Below are 20,179 nucleotides of genomic sequence, written 5' to 3'. Positions count from 1 at the left end.
CACAACGGGGATGGACCTCGAGGGCAATATGCTAAGTGACAAGAGCCATACAGAGGAAGACAAATACTGTCTGGTATCACATAAGTGTGGAATCTAAGAGCAAAAACAAAAACAGACTCACAGAAACAGAGAGTAGAAAAGGGTTGCCAGGAGATGGGGGTTGAAGGAAATGGGGAAAGGTTGATAAAAATACACAAAAACATTCACGTTTAAGATGAATAAGGTCTGAGGGTCGAAGGTAATGCACGGTGACTATAACTGATAACATTGCATTGTATAATTGAAATTTGCTAAGAGTAGAACTTAAATGTTCTCTCTCTCTTTCTCTCTCTCTCTCTCTCACACACACACACACACACACACACACACGATAGATACGTGAGGTGATGGAAATGTTAATTAACTAGATGGGGGAATCTTTTCACAATGTATCTGCATAAGAAATCACCATGATGTACACTTTATATGTCAATTACACTTCAGGGAAAGCTGAAATTAGCGGGAGTGCCAATATCTGCCTCACAGACGCCATCTGCTGGTGACTCCAAAGCCTCAGCTTCCTGACTCCACTCTCTCCGGCACTATATTTCTGAATAGTGATTTGGGAAGTCTTTGATAAAAGTAGTCTTTCAGTTTATGGCCTTTACAAACTAATAGCTTTTCAGCTACTCCAATGAAGAAAGAATATACAGCTCCATGAAAAGTAGTTAACAGTTATAAGACAAAGCTTGGTCTCAAATTCCAAAGCAATTCGCATACTGTTTTATTTTATTTTATTTTTTTTTAAGATTTTATTTATTTATTTGACAGAGAGAGATCACAAGTAAGCAGAGAGGCAGGCAGAGAGAGAGAGGGAAGTAGGCTCCCTGCCGAGCAGAGAGCCCGATGCGGGACTCGATCCCAGGACCCTGAGATCATGACCTGAGCCGAAGGCAGTGGCTTAACCCACTGAGCCACCCAGGCGTCCCTCGCATACTGTTTTAATCATGCTGGGTATAGACATGGATTCTTTAGTATAGAATTAGTTGGCAACATACAAATCATGAGAACTTAGAGTTATTTTTTGCCCACACAGTCTATTGTGGGCAAGTGTCTTTTCAGGGCAACTTCTTTGCAAACAGTGCCTCAGGGATCCAGGCAAATTCCACCTGGGGACCCTGTTATTTCAACAGGCAGCCCTATGATTACCACAGCAGGAAGAGAAAGAACATGGGGACTCACATGCTTTCTCCTATGCTTTGGCTCCAAAGTCACTGGCCCTGCTTAAATACAAGGCAGCCGGGAAATTTAAGGCAAAACATGGACATCTGTTGAACTTCAAGCATCTGTGCAACAGAACACTTCTTAAGGGGAAATTAATTCTTGTGGATCCCCAAGCATTCAGCAATCCTAATACGAGAAATGCTAACTTTAAAAGACTGATTTTTATTTATGAAAATGTCTTTATCATTGTAAAAATGTTAATCATAACTGCAAAAGATAACTTTTACCAGATTTTTTTTTTTTTTTAAAGAAAGAAGAAATGTTATCATTAGCTAGTGGTGAGCTCCAGCTCTGCCACTTACTAATGACAAGGATTAGGCAATCTATTTTAACATCTCACCTCCCTCAATTTCTCTACTGTAGTATAGTGAGAATGAAAGGAGGCTGAAAACAGTATGATGGCAACATTATTAAAATAGAAACAGGGACAGCAGGTTGGCTCAGTCAGTAGAGCATATGACTCTTGATCTCGGGTTGTGAGTTCAAACCCCACATTAGGGGTGGAGATTACTTAAAGATAAAATTTTAAAAAATAAAATAAAATAGGAACAACATTCTACGTAGAAGACAGAAATTCACCAACACTGAGCATAGGCCTGTCATACATATTTGAAGGAAGAAAACTGAATAACTGAAAATCCAAAATTATCTATTGTAATTGACTTTGGAAGGTGTGGAAATTTCTATTCTTCCATTTTTTTCTTATTTTTTCAAAGTTGCTAGAATGAGGAGTACCTGGGTGGCTCAGTTAAGTGTCTGTCTTTGGCATAGGTCATGAACCCAGGGTCCTGGGACCCAGCACTGTACTGGGCTCCCTGCTCAGCAGGGAGTCTGCTTATCCCTCTCCCTCTGCCCCTGCCCCTGTCTGTTCTCTTTCCCTCTCTCAAAAAAAAGCAAAAAACAAACAAACAAAAAAAAAACAAAACAAAAAACAACAACAACAACAACAACAAAAACCAACTAGAATGATCCTGGGTTATTTCCATAAGGGGAAAAAAATCCTATTTCTAAAATACTATGAAAGAGGCAATAGAGAAAAGTACTTTAAAAATAAGCATGTTTTACAAATATAAGCTAGTATTTTAAATTAAATGTATTCTACTTTTCACAATTCAACATACGTCTTTATTTTATTTATTTATTTATTAATAGATTTTATTTATTTATTTGACAGCTAGAGATCACAAGTAGGCAGAGAGGCAGGCAGAGAGAGAGAGAGAGAGAGGGAAGCAGCCTCCCTGCTGAGCAAAGAGCCCACTGAGCCACCCAGGCACCCTATTTATTTATTTTTGAAAAGATTTTATTTATTTATTTGACAGAGAGAGATCACAAGTAGGCAGAAAGGCAGGCAGAGAGAGAGAGGAGGAAGCAGGCTCCCTGTGGAGCAGAGAGCCCGATGTGGGGCTCCATTCCAGGACCCTGAGATCATGACCTGAGCCAAAAGCAGAGGCTTAACCTACTGAGTCACCCAGGCGCACCTCAACATATGTTTTTAAGAAATTATTATTTTAATAGTCTCCTCTAATCTTCTTCGTTCCTAGGTCGCTTGCTTTTTATTTTATTTTATTTTTTAAGAAAGCGGGCATTTTTAAATGGTCTAAACCATGAATTTGGGGCATCAAAACCTACCAGAAAAATTTCCATAGGAAACTCCAGTGGGTACTGATTGAAAGAAATTCTGATACATTTGTTGATTCTCAGCACAACAACAGCAGTTAGAAATAGTAGGATGCTGGTAGAATTAGCTTTGGGGAGAGTTACACAGTAGTTAACTATGTTCTGAAAGAAAACAAAATTATAAAGGCTTAGTAAGGAGTATGATAATTGCCTCTATCTAGAAAATGACACTAGATTAGTTGAAAAAGAAATCTCTAAGCAGTGTTTCTGGGCACAAATGTCTTTATAAGTATTGCTAGCACAGTGGAGGCAAATGGAAAGATGGAGATATAGATATAGATACAGATATTTTTTAATTGGAAAGGGAGACACTAAAAGATAATAATGCCCAGTAAGGAGAGAATACACTTTAATGTTTCAGTGTAATGGAAGGGACCCAGGAGTTCTGTTTTTCAGGCTACTCTTTTTACTAATTTTTCTAGACCACTGATGGATGTTCTTTAGCATGCCTCCTATGCCATTCTTGCATCAAGGGACAATGTAGCATCTTATATTCTTTAGATGTTTTAGGATACAGGTCTGCTATGAGGCATGTAGTGGGAAGAATTATGCTAGATTACAGTATTTTAAAAACCAACTTTTAATGTAAATCATGTTTGCTTAAAAGGGCTGGGCAAAATGGTTAATGCAACTGAGAACATGATACCACCGGCATTGGTATTTAATTACGACTGTAAATCTAGAAGAGATGAAATTATTTCTAAGACCTCGTTGACTAAGCCGCCTATGCAGCAATCTCTCCACTTGAGTCAAGGGGAGGGGCATCTGTATATCTGGGTGAGGGCAGAAATTACTCACATAGAAGAAGGAGATGGGACCAGCGTGAAAACTAATCATAATCCCGAAGATGCAAGTCAACTGGGACAGAATAATGTGTAGTGCTGTGGCAGCCAGGTAAGCGCTGATTGCAGCCTCTGGAAGGTACGTGGCGATGAAGCCAAAACCTAACAAGCCCATTGAAAGCTGCAGGAGGGTCGGGTGGAAAAGAAAACTGGAGTGAGACAGAATGTCACCAAACCAACAAAGGCATCAACTAGGCGCTCTCCACGAGGTTGCCAATGAAAAAGTTCAATGAGGCCCCTGGGGTTAACTCTGCCCTCTCTTTTTCTCAGCAACTGCAAATGACAAGGTCCGTCCTTGGTGTTGATTCAGGAGATCACACTTCCTTCCTGCTTCGGGAGCACTTACGCTTAAGTTCGTGCCCTAGCATCTATTGACCTTATTAATGTGAGGTTAACAGTGACCAAGTGGTGATTAGAACAAGCTTTTGCCTTTTTAAGGGCCCTTTTGTTAGACGTTTTAATAGCCCTTTTCAGGAGATGTTAATATTCCTGTGAGGAATGTGGCTTTTCACAAAGGGAAAAGACAAGTTAAAAAACCCCCCGGGTTCCAGCTCAGACTCCTCGGCCTTTGACATTTATCTTTACTAAGAATGATTAAACTGAATTTATGTCTTCAGGATTATATACGTAATAGATAATATGTGTATATAAGACAGAAATTCAGTTTCTATAAATCCAGTATATATAATAAATATAATTTATATATTATATATGCATATGTACATGTAAAATACCATATTACACTTAATATATAATTTGTATACTTATATTTTGAATAAATAAATGTAATTATATATTATATAATTAAACTTATATAATTTATCTGATTATATATTTATATATAATTACATATAATAATTCTATATTTATATATAATTACATATACCACAAATTATACATTAAATGTAGGTTACATTTTAGTATTTTATATGTACACGTGCATGTGTTATATATGTATATTTTATATATATATATATATATATATATATTTAAATATACAAAGGATCTAAAAGGGTAGCCCCAAACTATTAAAAAAGTTACTCTTGGGGAATGGGATTAAAAATTGGGGCAATATTGGGGCACCTGGGTGGCTCAGCCAGTTAAGTGTCTGCCTGAGGCTCAGGTGGTGATCCCAGGGCCCTGGGATCAAGCCCGTTGTTTGTCGGGTTCCCTGCCTCTCCCTCTCCATTTGCCTCTCTCTCCATCTGCTTTTCCTCCAGCTCAGGCTCTCTTTCGCTCTCTCTCGCTCTCAAGTAAATAAATTAAATTTTAAAAAGGTTGGGGTAATATTTTAAGATTTATGCACTTTTTTATTATTTGAGACTCTTGCAATATACGTGTTCATCTTATTTTTTTTCCAAGTAGGCTCCACATCCAATGTGGGGATTGAACTCACAACCCTGAGGGCAAGAGTCACATGCTCTACTAACTGAGCCCGACAGGTGCCCTCCATCTTTTATAATAAAAAGCAACTTGAAAATTGTTGGATAGAGGGCGAGCCCCATTTCCCGTTAAGAAAGGAGGTTAAGAAAACTTGCACAGCTTAATGAAGAAGATGGGGAAAGATCAGTCTTGAAGCCTACTATAGTTAGCACTTCACCTCTCCTTCACTAGAAGCTCTCAGAAAACAAACTTGGAAGAGTAAATCTTGGAGGTTTAAAAGGATTTTGTTTTCAAGCTTTCAGTCAGTTGAGCACCATGTCTCTATATTCTTTGATCATTATTGCCCAATGTGCTCTGCTACTCTAATGGGGCCAGTCAGCTTCCTGTCTTTTGTGTGATTGGCTGATCTGTATCTATTTCTGTGTTTATGCATGAATCCCTCTTTTTTGCCCATTTCTGTCAATCCCTGTCCATCATTTCTTTCAAGAGCTCAATACAATTCCTCTTCTCCAGGAGATATGGTGAGAAGAGCATGATTCCTAGGGATGAAAAACTTGGCTTCAATCCTGGCTCTGCCTCTCACAGGCTGTGTGAGCTTGGACAAGTTAAGTAAACTCTCTGAGCCTGTTTCTTCATCTATAAAAAGTGAGTAATAACCATGCAGTGTTTTGTATGAATTACATTGTATAAAACATGTAAAACACTTAGCTCAAATCTGAGAGTAGTGACAGAGGCAAATACATTACCATTCACTTTTCATGCCATCTCTTCCTTCCACCTTGTAAGTGGCAAATACTTATAACCACAAAGCTCTTTCTTGCTCAGCTGTGTTGTGGTGTCAAAATTTGTGTTGACCTAATTCTCTAAGCAGCGAATGCCAATCAGTCAGAGTTGGCCTATGACATGATACCTATTGCACATTCTTATAGAAAACAAGTACTAAATGTTCAGTGAATGAAGAGAAGTCTCAAAACATGGTTGTTTTCTTTTTTTTTTTTTTTTTTTTTTTTAATTTGTCAGAGAGAGAGGGAGAGAGAGCGAGCACAGGCGGACAGAATGGCAGACAGAGGCAGAGGGAGAAGCAGGCTCCCTGCCAAGCAAGGAGCCCGATGTGGGACTCGATCCCAGGACGCTGGGATCATGACCTGAGCCGAAGGCAGTGGCTTAACCCACTGAGCCACCCAGGCGTCCCAACATGGTTGTTTTCTTCACAGACTTCAACCAACTAAAGGTTATTCCTGTGCTTTACATTCTTTTGACACCAAACACTTCACTTTTATTAATATTAATCTTAATTTGCACTTTAAAATTATGTGAAGCACAGATTCTGGAGATAGACAACCTTGAGCCCAATTCCCAGTTTGGGATCTTACTGGCTGTGTGAACTTGGATCAATTCACTTAACCTCACTATACCTTTTTTCCCCTTAAAACAAGGATCATAGTGGGCAGGTGGGTGGCTCAGTTGGTTCGGTAACTACCTTTGGCTCAGGTCATGATCCTGGAGCCCTGGAATCAAGTCCCGTGTCGGCTCCCTGCTCAGCAGGGAGTCTGCTTTTCTCTCTGACCCTCTCCCACTCATGCTCTCTCTCTCTCATTCTCAAATAAATAAATCAATAAATAGAATCTTAAAATTAAAAAAAAATCATAGTAACACCTACCCTCATACAAGGAGTTGTAAGGGTCAAATGAGAGGGGTACATGTGAAGTATTTTGAACAGTGACTAACACATAACAATGAATGTTAGATATTTTCTAGTACAGACTTCTTTTCAAAATTTAAACTTTTTATTTTAGATAACTGTAAATCAATATGCAGTTGGGAGAAACATTACAGAGAAATCTGGTGTACTCTTTACTCAGTTTCTCCCACTGATAGCATCTTGCAAAATTATGGTTGACCCTTGAATACCACAGAAGTTAGGGGCAACACCCCCTCCCCAAACACACACAGTTGAAATCCATGTATAACTTTTTTCTTTTTTAAGAATTTATTTATTTGAGAGAGGGAAGATATAAGCAGAGGGAGGGGCAAAGGGAGAGAGAGAAGCAGTCTCCTGGGCTGAAAAGAGAGCCCAATGCAGGATTTGATCCCAGGACCCTGGGATCATGACTTGAGCCGAAGGCAGATGCCTAACCAATGGAGCCACCTAGCACCCCCCTCCAACGTATAGCTTTAGAGTCCCCCAAAACTTAACTCCTATTGTCCTACTATTGAGTGGAAGCCTTACCAATGACATAAACATATGATTAACATTTGGTATATGTGTTACATACTATATTATTACAGTAACGTAGGATATAGAAAATAAAGTATTATTAAGAAAATCATAAGGAAGAGAAAATATATCTACAATACTGTACAGTATTTATTTTTAAAAAATCTGCATATAAGTGGGGCTGTGCAGTTCAAACTCATGTTGTTTAGGGGTTTATGGTAATTGTTTTAAATACTTCCTCTACATACATTTTGAACCACATCACAGTGTTATAATTTCATTTCAACTATCAAACATAATTTAGAAGGCATAAGAGGAGGAAAATCTATTGTATTTATCCATATTTTTACTCTTTCCATTATTTTTTCTTCCTTCCTGATGTTCCAAGATTCTTTTATCATTTCCTGTTTAGAGATCTTCATTCACCATTCTTTTAGGGTAGGTCTGCTCCTAGCAAATTCTCTTAAGTTTTTCTTCCTCTGAGAATGTCTTGATTTCCCTGTGATTCTTAAAGGATATTTTCATTGGGTATATGATTTTGGATTGACATTTCTTTGCTCTTAGCAAACAGAAAATATTGTGTAACTTCCCTCTGGACTCTATGGTTTCTGATAAGAAATCTGCTGCCGGGCACCTGGGGGCTCAGTTGGTTGAGCAACTGCCTTCGGTTCAGGACATGATCCCAGACTTCCAGGATCGAGTCCTGCATCGGGCTCCCAGCTCCTTGGGGAGTCTGCTTCTCCCTCTGACCGTCCCCTCTCTCATGTTCTCTCTCACTCATTCTCTTTCAAATAAATAAATGAAATCTTAAAAAAAAAAAAAAAGAAGAAGAAGAAGAAATCTGCTGCCATTTGAGTTGCTCACCCCCCACCCCACCCCATAGGCAAAGTATTTCTCTTATTGCTTTTGAGAGTTTGTTTGTTTTTTTTTTTTTTTGTCTTTAGTTTTTAAGAGATTGGCTATAATTTGTCTTAGGGTGGATTTCTTTTTTTTTTTTTAATAAAGATACAAATATTCTGGTTCTTTCCATTTGTTTTTGTTTTTGTTTTTTTAAAGATTTTATTTATTTATTTGACAGACAGAGATCACAAGTAGGCAGAGAGGCAGGCAGAAAGAGAGGAGGAAGGAGGCTTGGCTCCCTTCTGAGCAGAGAGCTTGATGTGGGGCTCGATCCCAGGACCCCGAGATCATGACCTGAGTTGAAGGCAGAGGCTTTAACCCACTGAGCCACCCAGGAGCCCCTTAGGGGAGATTTCTATGGATTTATCTTGTTTGAAATTTTCTCAGCTTCTTGATTCTGGACGCTTACATCTTTTGCCAAATTTGGGGAGTTTTTAGCCGTTATTTCTTCAAGTAATTCAGCCCCCATCTTTTTTCTCCTCTCTTTCTGGAACTCTCATGATATAAATATTAGATGTGTTGTTATCGTCCTACTTGTTCCCGAGTCTCTGTTCATTATTTTTTCCAGTCTGTTTTCTCTCTGTTGTTCCAATTGGGCAATTTCTATTGTTCTTTCTTTGAATTCATTCATTCTTTCCTGCCTCCTCTACGCTTCTAAAATTTCCATTTGTTTCTTCATATTTTCTGTTTATTTGCTGAGACTTTCTATTTTCTCACTTGTTTCAAGCATGTTCATTATTGCTTGCTGAAGCATGTTTAGGATGGCTGCTTTAAAATCTTTGCCAGATAATCCTAACATCTCTGTCATCTCAGTGCTGGCATCTTTTTATTGTCTTTTTTCATTCAAGTTGAGATTTTTCTGGTTCTTGACATGACAAGTAATTTTCAGTTCAATGGTGGACATTTTGGACACTATGCTATGAGATGCTGGATCTTATTTAAATCTGTGTTTTACCTTACTTATTTTGACAAAGTGATGGCAGGGGAGGAGGAAGGTGCCATCTTGTTACTGCCTGTAGATGCAGAAGTCCAGCTTCTCCCCTAAGCTTCCACCGACAGCTGTGGCAGGACTCTTCATTATTGCTGGGCAGGGGTAGGAGTTCTGGCTCCCACTAGCCCTCTGCTGATATTATCCTGGTTGGAAGAGATGGGAATACCTTACTTCTTCCCATTTGGCGTCCACTGATACTACAACAGAAGGGGTTGTCCTCTTCCGAAGGCCATCTCTAATACCACCCCAGTGAGGAGTAGGAAGAGGGTCTCATTATTGCACAGTGGGAATGAAAGTCTTGACTCCTTATTTGGCCTTCTCTGACAACACCCCAGTTGGGGTTGTGGGTGTGCACTTCATTATGGGTGGGTAAGGGTGAAAGTCTGGACTCCTCAGTTGGCCTTTGTTGGCATGAGGGAGTTGATATCACAGTTTTGTTTTGTTTTTCCTTGGTGTTAGTCTGGAGTGTAGTAGTTATATGTAAAAGTTTTCAGCTTTGCTAGCCTTTTTTGGTGCCGTGGCTATAAAGAACAGATTTCTGTTAGGGCTTGGTGTGTGTATGTGTGTGTGTAGGTGTATGTGTGTGTGCACAGGTATTAGCATTTGGGTTTCTGGCTTCCTTAGCACCAAGTTTGAAATATAAGAGGCAAAAAGAAAACCCTGGAAACTCACCATTGTGTTATTCCTTGGATCCTGGGGTTCTGAGCCAGTTTGCCTTCTCTCCACTATTCAGAGTCTTATGTTTGTGTTATATATAACGTTCCAAGGTTTTTAGTTGTACTTAGCAGGAGGCATAGGGAAAAGTAGATCTATTTCATCTTTCTGGAAATGGGATATCTTTTCCTTTATTAGATGAAAAAACTGAGGCTCAAAGGAGGCAAGAGAACACGCCCAGGGTCATGTAGAGAATTCATAGATTGCTGATTTATATTTTGTTATTTTATCTTCTCCTACAAGATTGATTTTTTTAACCACAGGAATTACATCTTCTTTTTTATTTTTGGTCTCTGTCAAAGTACCCAAATTCATATTTCTGTACCCAGTAGTTATCACATGCTGATGCTTACTACGTGACAGGCTCTGTGCTGAGTGCTTCACATGTATTTTCTCATTTAGTCCTCATAAGAACCCTGTGAAATAAATGTTATTTTTCCTACTTTATACACAAGAAAACCAAGGCCCATAAATGTAAGGTAATTTAAGTAAGTTGTATAGCTGGTATATGGGCTAGACTTTGTAGGCTTGCTTTCTTTCTTTCTTTCTTTCTTTCTTTCTTTCTTTTGTTTTAGGATTTTATTTATTTGACAGAGATCACAAGTAGGCAGAGAGAGAGAAGGAAGCAGGCTCCCTGCTGAGCAGAGAGCCCGACTCAGGACTAGATCCCAGGACCCTGTGATCATAACTTGAGCCAAAGGCAGAGGCTTTAACCCACTGAACTACCCAGGCGCCCCGACTTTGTAGGCTTTCAATAAAACCTTATCTTGGGGCGCCTGGGTGGCTCAGTGGGTTAAGCCGCTGCCTTCGGCTCAGGTCATGATCTCAAGGTCCTGGGATCGAGTCCCGCATCGGGCTCTCTGCTCAGCGGGGAGCCTGCTTCCCTCTCTCTCTCTCCCTGCCTGCCTCTCCGTCTACTTGTGATCTCTCTCTGTCAAATAAATAAATAAATAAAATCTTAAAAAAAAAAAATAAAACCTTATCTAATAAAAGATGGTTCCAGGAGAGATCAGCAAAAATTAGCTAGAAAGTAGATTGGTTGCAAAGAAAGAGAAATAAAGCTAGCATATGTGACTTCTGTTCAATGGGTGAAGCTTTAGATGTTAGTCTCTGAGAGAAAATCAAAGACACACCAAAAATAAGTTTTGATATTTTAATAAGTCATTGATATTATTGTCCTTTAGCTGTGCTCCTGAAATATTTAAAAAAAGGATTATAGATCTTGCTTTCATGCTTACTTAACCCAAAGTATAGTACAGGAGCTTATGAGTGTTAGTCTTGTTGAAAGAATATAAAGACATTTTTAAAAAACATGAAATCATGAATAGAACTCTTGACCATAGTCCCTAGGACCTTTCTTTAGACAAATGAGAATGTTCAGTGTCTCATCCTAAATCAATGGTGAATTGTTTCTGAGGAAGGGAGAGGTTTTGTCACTAAGGAGAGCCTATCCACACATCCTGTAAGCTTTCAAAAAATAAGCAACTAAAGTTCCAGATATATCATGACGGATAACAGGAGCAACAAAAGGAAGGGGTCCCTTTGTAGCTCCTTTATTTATTTCTTCTTCAGTGGTTTGGAGACTCTGATCCTACCTGAATAATCCCAGTCAGAAAAGTTGTGGATGCCACCACACTCAAGGATCTGTTATAGTCCGCAAGGAAGGAGGGCTTGGAAAAGTCATCCTTGATGAAAGTTCCCAGAATCAGGTTGCCATTGTTGAATGGGTACAACCTCAGCACATCAATCATCAGAGCACTCACAAGGAAGAAGGAACCTATGAAAGAAGGTGTTAGGGGAAGAAAGTGCAGTTTTAAATCCAGGTAACCTGACATATTTGAAAAATCAAGGCATGGTCTAATGTTGTTTTGTTTTTGATCTGAAGAACTTCTCTTATTTGAAAGTGGCCATTGGAAAAGTGAGAAGGAGCAAAGAAAAGAACTCTGGTTCCACATGCCATGAGCATCTTCCAGAATTTAGATCTTGGTGGTACAGGTATTAACCTCTTTGCAATATGGGCACAAGGAGTGGGATTCAAAGGGAAATTGGCTGGAAATGCATATCAGGCTCAGTCACTGTACCTGCTCTTAGAGATGGTGAATGAAATTGAAATGGTAGGTAGGCAGATCAGAAAACAAAGCTAATCAATAATAATAAGAAAAATAGCACCTATCACTTGTGAAGGATTTATTAGTTGCAAAATGACAATGAGATAAACCTGTTTCAAACATGATTTCGTTCAGCCCTCCAATCCACATAGTCACATATGGGAGTAAAGGCAAATCTTACCTTTAAATTACCTAACAGAAACAAAACTCCTGTAGCCTTATTATCAGTATCTGGAAATGACTGTGCTATGCCCCAGGAACTTGGAAATATAGGAATAAATTGTCCTCTCAGTCTCCCAATGTAAAATCAACACATAATGGATTTTAGTAAAGACATGTGATACTGTCCTTTAAAAAGGCAGGATAGCACTCTGCATCTAGAATAATGGGGTGGTAATCAGCCTGAATATACAAATGTATCTGGAGAAAAAGTGTATTCGTCAAAATGATCAGTGCTGGTTGGGTGGTCAGTTGTTCAGTGGGGAAGCCAAGAAAAAGGCACTTTACTAAGTAGATGTTGACAATGCCCTTCCAAGATTATTGCACATTTTGTGGTTTGATTGCTATGACGGTTTACCTAAGTGAAGAAAATGTGCTGCTTGTATGACTTTCAACTAGTTTGTTATTTCTAATTATAAATTAGTAGATGCACTTCTGACTCAGGGAAGGTAAGTGCTTGTCCTATGGATTTGAGTGCTTTGATTATATGACAGCCTTTTCTCATTGTAAATTAATAAGCTAATATAGTTATTGAAATGTAGGCCCATGTGGGTTATTATAGGTCCAGCTGAAAGATGGATCTACTCTAGGAATATTGGCAAACTTGCCTCTGGATCTTCTGGGTTGAGGGCAGTCAGATTTCAATGTGTGTTAATTTCACCAGGATAAGTACCCCTGCTGTCTAATTTCTTTGGGAAAGAGCTAGCCGACTCTGTCTGGCAGTGACATTGATAATGGCACAATCTCTGAAATCTGAACACTCACCCTATGGATAGAATGTCCATCTTCTGCCTCCTTTTATCCTACCTTAAACATAGCAATAAGGAAATGATTGAGGCAGAAAGCCCATCCACCCCCTGTAGTTCTAGTGCTGAACTCACCAATGGACATTTGATGACATGATCCCAAAATGATGTAAACTACTGAAGAACAGAAAGCCGCATAACAGACATTGAGAGGAGGAATCAGTTGCCTCGTCAGCAAGCTAAATGTCAGGGCTGAAAAGATAATTCAAGTAAGAAAAGTTAGGCTGGCTTTTCAAAGTCACCTTTAACAAAAACTGTAAAGAATATTGAAAATAAAAATGATCTACGTGTCTAGCTGCTGAGTGTGATAATAAGATCTCTTAACCTGCAGCCCATCATTTGTGTCTTTTATTACCTCCTTTGATATCTAGCTTCTCCTCCTACTTTACCACATGTTTTTACACCTCAGCTCTAAATCACAGGCTTAAACACCTCTCCTTTCAAGGTCTTCATGCTAATCATGGAAAACAGATGTCGCAAGAATAAGACCTCTGATTCCAGCAGCTGAGAAGCAGCCCCATTTCACACCTTGTCTAATAGCAGAAGGCCCAGGCATCCTCCAGGACTGGAAATAAAGCTGGAGAACAAGAGAAGAATCATATGTAACTGGCTTGATTCCATATTGGTATGTGCAGTCCCTCTTTCATATGACAATCACATAGATCTCTTTCTTCAACAACCCCTTCAATGCTTACTTTCTTTTCCAAGAACACCATGAGAATTTGGAAATTTTGAAGCAAATGGATTAACGTGCATGGTGTCATCCTTTTATCCTTTGATGTAACAAGTCCACAGTTCCTGCCCTAAGGGTGTATCTTCTTCTTCTTCTTCTTTTTTTTTTTTTTTTTGAAAGAGAGAGAGAGAGAGAGAGAGAGAGAGCACGCGTACCTGGGCAGGGGCAGGGGGGATTGGGGTGGGGCAGAGGGTGAGGGAGAGAGAGAACCTTGAGCAATCTCCTTCCCAGCATGGAGCTGCATGCGTGGCTCAATCTCGTGATCCTGAGGTCACAACCTGAGCCAAAATCGAGAGTCTAACAACCAACCGGATTGAGCCGCCCAGGCACCCCTGGGTGGTCTATCTTCAATTTACATCATACCAAGTGCTCGCTTGAATTCAGTTATGAGTTCAGTGAGCAAATTTAGTGTCTTAGACAAGAAAGGCTGTGTGTGTGTGTGTGTGTGTGTGTGTGTGTAGAAGTTCAAACACGTACAAAAACAGAGTATAATGGGCTCCCATTATACCCATCACCTGCTCCAACAGTGGTCAACTCATGGCCAATATTGTCTCTATTCCCTCACTCCTCTCCCACTTCATATTATTTTTAAGCAAATCCAAGACAGGAAATTATTTCATCTGGTGATATATTAGTACATATCTTTAAAAGAAGACCCTCTTATTTTTTTAAAAGATTTAATTTATTTATTTGACAGAGAAAGACACAGTGAGAGAGGAAACACAAACAGGGGGAGTGGGAGAAGGAGAAGCAGGCTTCCCGCTAAGCAGGGAGCCGGATGCAGGGCTCAATCCCAGGACCCAACGATCAGGACCTGAGCCAAAGGCAGACACTTAAGAATGAGCCACTCAGGCACCCCAACTCTCTTATTTTTTTTTTAAACCAATCTCTACACCCAATGTGGGGCTCAAACTCACGACCTTGATATCAAGAGTCTTGTGCTCTACTGACTGAGCCAACCAGGTGCCCCAAAAGAAGACCCTCTTTTATTTCACTTATTTATTTATTTTTAACTATTTTATTTATCTGAGAGAGAGAGCATGAACAGGGGCAGAGGCAGAGGGAGGGGAGAAGGAGAGGGAGAAGCAGATTCCCCACCGAGTAGGGAGTCCAGTGCAGGACTTGATCCCAGGACTCTAGGATCATGACCTGAGCCGAAGGCAGATGTTTAACCAGCTGAGCCACTCAGGTGCCCTAGAATACCCTCTTTTAATTTAACTACAATATCATCATTATACCTAAGAAATTAATATGGGTTCTCTATCAAATATCCAGTCAATGGTCAAATTTCCCTGCTTATTTCATAAATGATTGTTGTGGTAGAGAACCCCTAAGATGATCTGTAATGGCTAATTAGTTTTCCTGCCTCTGTTTGATCCTCACCCCTTAAGTGTGGGATGGACCTAGTAACTTGCATCTCATAAACAGACTACAACAAAGATGATAGGCTGTCACTTTTGAGAGTAGATTGCAAGAAGACTGTGGCTGCCACAGTTGGCTTCAAGAATGTGTGACCTATACAATTAAACAGGGCTTAGAAGGTACCACATTTGGCTTAATGCTCTACTCTGACCATCTTGAAATTCTGAATATTTTTTGGACTAGGGGTTCTACATGTAGCTGATCCTGTCAGCTGCCATATTAAGAAGGCACTCAAGTGCTCTTGGAGATGGAGGCCCACAAGGTGAGAAACCCAAGCCTATCAGCAGACACACGAGAGCGCCTGAAGACTGATCTCCAGCCTCTGTGGAGCCTTGAGATGACTTGAGATAGCTTGACTACAACCACATGAGAAACCTACAGCCAAAGATTTGGGGTGATATTTAAAAAAAATATTTACTATTATATGTTGTATTATCTCTGACAATCTTTATCAGATTCAAATGAAGTTCTCACATTGGCTGATAGGTCTCTTAGATCGTTGTAATTTATAGTTTCTCCTTCCACATTATTTTTTCCTAAGCAAGGTTCTAATGATTGCAAAAACAAAAAACCAAACCACCTCCCTCAACCCCCTCCCACACACACAGAAAAATTGCTCAAATTAGCTTAAGCAAAACAGGAAATGTGCTAAAAGTGTACAAAGGACAGTTAGGCCTCATCAGAGACTGGAACCGGAACTAAAAAACCATCAGCATCCAAGGTAGTGATCTCCCTATTTTCTTTGTCTCCAGGCTTGCACAGTCTCCTGTCTTTGTTTCCAGTTTGGGGCCACTGTGAACAACATTGCCATGAATATTCTTGTATATCCTCTTGGTGCATCAAAGTACAAGTTCCTTGGGATTCTATATTATGAAGCATAATTGCTGGGGCATTTTGCCAGAACATGCCAACCTGTTTTCCACATGGTTATACAACTTATACTCCCACCAGCATTGTATGACAGTTCCCATCATCTGCATCTGTGTTAGCACATGATACTGTCAGGTTTTAAATTTTAGTGTGTATAAGTTAGTGTGTAACTCATTTGAACCTCACTTTTCACTTCACTGATTGTCAGTAATGTTGATCAGTCTCATTGAGTTGTTTCCTTACAGATTTGTAGGAGTATATATATTACAGATTTAAATCCTTTGTTGGGTACATGTATTACAAATACCTCTCCAATTCTGTGGTTTGTCGTTCAATCTTTATGTGTCTTTGAATGAATAAGACTTTTACTTAATTCAATTTATTAGTCTTTTCCTTTAAGCAGGCTAGTGCTTCTTATGTCATCTTTGAGAAATCATTTTCTACTTCAAGATCATGAAAATATTCTTCTACATAATTCTAAAAATCCTTGATTGTTTTACTTTTCACATTTAGGTCTTTAATCTACCAGGAATAGATTTTTATGTATGGCATAGGGAAGACATCTAAAAATTGTGGTTTTTTTGGTGCTATTTTTATTGTTTTTAGTAGGTTCCCGCACAGCATGGACCCCAATGTGGGGCTCAAATTCATGACCCTTAGATCAAGAGCTGAGCTGAGATCAAGAATCACACACTTAACTGACTGAGCCACCCAGGTGCTCCTAAAAATTATTTTTTCATGGAAGTATCCAATTGTTTCATATCATTCATTAAGAAGCTTGTTTCTATAGTGAAACATATGATATAAAGTATGCAACATATATTTGTATGACTCTTTTCTGTTCCATTGGTCTGATTGTTACTGTAATACCACACTATCTTGCTATTTTGTAGGAATTAGTTTAGTAATAGTTTTGATAATTTAAGTCAAAAATGCCTATTTTTATTGTGAAATATAATATACATATAGAAAGTACGTTAAAATAAATATTGATGGGGTGCCTGGGTGGCTCAGTCTGTTGAGCAACTAACACTTGGTTTCGGCTCAGGTCATGATCTCAGGGTGTGGGATCAAGCCCTGGGTTGTGTTCTGTGCACAGGAGGCGTCTGTTTGGGATTCTCTCCCTCTGCTCCTCCCTTAACTCATGAGCTCTCTCACATGCACTCTCTCCCTTTCTTTCAAATAAATAAATCTTAAAAAATAGATGTTGAGCTGAATGAATACTTATAAAACAAACACCTTTGTTACCACCATCCAGGTCTTTGTTATAATTCCACCTGTTCCCACAAAGGTATTCATTATTTTGACTTGGTGATAAAAATTTATTTGCTTTTCTTTATAGCTTTACCAGTAGTATACATATTTCTAAACAATAGAGTTTAGTTCAGTATGAATTTTCAGTTTGAAGGAATTTATTCATTTGACAGAGAGAGATATAACAAGAGAGGGAACACAAGCAGGGAAAGTAGGAGAGGGAGAAGCAGGCTTCCTGCTGAGCAGGGAGCCCAAAGCAGGGCTTGATCCCAGAACCCTGGGATCATGACTTGAACTGAAGGCAGATGCTTAATGACTGAGCCACCCAGGTTCCTGAGTTTGAATTTTATATTAATGGAGTTACAATGTATGTAATTTTAATTTCTTCTTCTTTTGCTCAATATCATGTGTATAGAACCATGCCATGTTGTGGTGAGTGCCTGAGATTGCTCATGTTCCTTGCACGTATTCCAATATACACATATAAGAATGTTTATTTATTCTGTCTACTTTTGATGGATATTATCTTAAATATTATAACTTTATATTAAGTCTTGATAATTGGAGGAGAGGTCTTCCCATGCTATTCTTTCAAAAGAACATGGCCATTCTTGGCTTTTTGCATTTACACATACATTTTACAATCTGCTTATCATGTTCCATTAAAAAAATGCTGTTGAAGGGGGGCGCCTGGGTGGCTCAGTGGTTTAAGTCTCTGCCTTCGGCTCAGGTCATGATCTCAGGGTCCTGGGATCGAGCCCCGCATCAGGCTCTCTGCTCAGCTTGGAGCCTGCTTCCCCCTCTCTCTCTGCCTGCCTCTCCGCCTACTTCTGATCTCTGTCTATAAAATAAATAAACAAAATATTTTAAAAAATGCTGTTGGGATCTACATTAACATTGTAATAAATCTATGAAACTTATTTTGAGAGAACTGAGATCTTTAAATATTGAGTCTTCTAACTCCTGGACATGCTATTTCTCCATTAATTTCAACTAAGTTAGTTAATTAATATTACTCAGTAAACTATAATTTCTCTAAAGAGGACTTACATATCTTTTCTTAGTTTCATTACAACTTATTCCATATTTTTTATGCTTTTGGTAAATGTTATCTTTTTAAAAAAAATTTCACTATCTGTTCCCTGCAGGTACGTAAGAATATACTTGATTTTTATATACTGATCTTGTATCCAGCAAACTAGATAAAGTCTTATTAGTTCTATAAATTATTTATAGATTATTTTATTCATTAGAAAAATCATCATCTATAACTAATGAAGTTTTATTTCTTCCTTTACAATCTTTATACTCATATTTCTTTTTCTGGCTTTAATGTGCTGCCTATGAATTCAAGTATAATGTTGAATAGCCCTTACTTATTCTTTAAAATATATATATCATATTGATTTATGTTTTAAGTAAGCTCTATACTCAATGTGGGGCTTAAAATCATGACTCTGAGATTAAGAGTTGCACAGTCCACCAACTGAGCCAGTCAGGTGTCCTATCCCTTATTTACTCTTGATAAGCAACATAGAGCACAAAGAGAAAGTCTTTTGAAATGTCGGTTTCTTTCTTTCTTTAAGATTTATTCATTTATTTTAGAAAGAGAGTAAGCAGGAGGAGGGGCAGAGGGTGAGGAAGAGAGAATACTCAAGCAGACTCCCTGCTGAGAGCAGACCCAGATGCAGGGTTCAATCCCAGGACCCCAAGATCATGACCTGAGCTGAAATCAGGAGTTGGCTGCCCAAATAACTGAGCCAGCCAGGCACGCTGAGATGTAGGATTTCAAATAACTTACCATTACAGGGAAGTGAGAGAATTACTTGGTGGGACCCTGAGAACTAAGTGGTCCAATCTTGGTTAAGTTTAGGCTGTGGAGAAATAAAGGGAAACCAAGTTTCCAAACTTCCCACTACCTTAAAAAATTGTTAAATTTTGAACTAATTTTAGACTTACAGAAAAGTTTCAAAAATAATAGAGTTTCCATTAATCCTTTCTTAGCTTGTAATGTTAGTATTTTATATAGTCATTGTATAATTATCAGAATCAGGAAATTAACATTATAAATTAACTAAAGGCTTTATTTGACTCTCATTTGTTGTTCCACTAATTTCCATTTTCTGTTAGGGAGTCTATCCAGAATCCCACATTCATTTTAGTTGTTATTTCTCCTCAGCCCTGCAATCTTTAATAGTTCCTCAGTCTTTACTTGATTTTGATACTTTGAAAGAATATTAACAGATCAATTATTTTGCCAAATGCCCCTCATTCTGGGGTCGTCTTTAGTTTCTGCATGATAGTACAAGTTTACACGTTCTTGGCGAGAATGCTACAGACATAATGTTGTGTCCTTCTTAGTGTGTCATATCATAGGATCATAAAATATCTGTATGTCTTACTACTGGTGATGATATAGCATTGATCACTTGGTTCAGGTTGTTTCTCTCAAGTTCTCTACTGTAGAGTAGAGAAGTAGTTAGCAATTATCTTGAGAAAGAATCTTCAAAACTACACAGACCTCCTTACATAGTTTGCAAACTTTCATCCACTAATTTTAACATCTGTTAGTGGATTTTATCCATGAAAATTACTAGTGTGGTGTTTCCCTAATGGTTATTTTCTACCTTCTTTTATGTTTATAAATTGGAATTGTACTGTAAGGAAGATCTAGAACTTTTTATTATTTTTAATTTTTAAATTTTTTTAAAAAAAGATTTTATTTTTTATTTGACAGACAGAGATCACAAGTAGGCAGAGAGGCAGGCAGAGAAAGAGA

General features: G+C 38.6%; 1 protein-coding gene across 8 annotated transcripts in view; it reads right to left on the bottom strand.

The window, feature by feature from the left end:
* SLC26A8 (solute carrier family 26 member 8) overlaps positions 1–20,179 on the bottom strand; it is a 77,766-nt gene that overhangs the window by 34,139 nt on the left and 23,448 nt on the right. For 7 of the 8 annotated variants that reach the window (XM_059178492.1, XM_059178488.1, XM_059178494.1 and 4 more), the window contains 4 exons: positions 13,197–13,313; positions 11,584–11,765; positions 3,739–3,903; positions 2,893–3,042 (listed from right to left, as the gene is read on the bottom strand). In XM_059178492.1, coding sequence (XP_059034475.1) covers positions 2,893–3,042; positions 3,739–3,903; positions 11,584–11,765; positions 13,197–13,313 — 614 coding nt within the window. The remainder of the gene's footprint in view (positions 1–2,892; positions 3,043–3,738; positions 3,904–11,583; positions 11,766–13,196; positions 13,314–20,179) is intronic. The other variant, XM_059178496.1, reaches the window with a different exon arrangement.

The sequence above is a fragment of the Mustela lutreola genome, chromosome 6 (genome assembly GCF_030435805.1).
Source record: "Mustela lutreola isolate mMusLut2 chromosome 6, mMusLut2.pri, whole genome shotgun sequence".
NCBI classification, from domain to species: domain Eukaryota; kingdom Metazoa; phylum Chordata; class Mammalia; order Carnivora; family Mustelidae; genus Mustela; species Mustela lutreola.
This window is presented reverse-complemented; position numbering and strand designations above follow the sequence as displayed.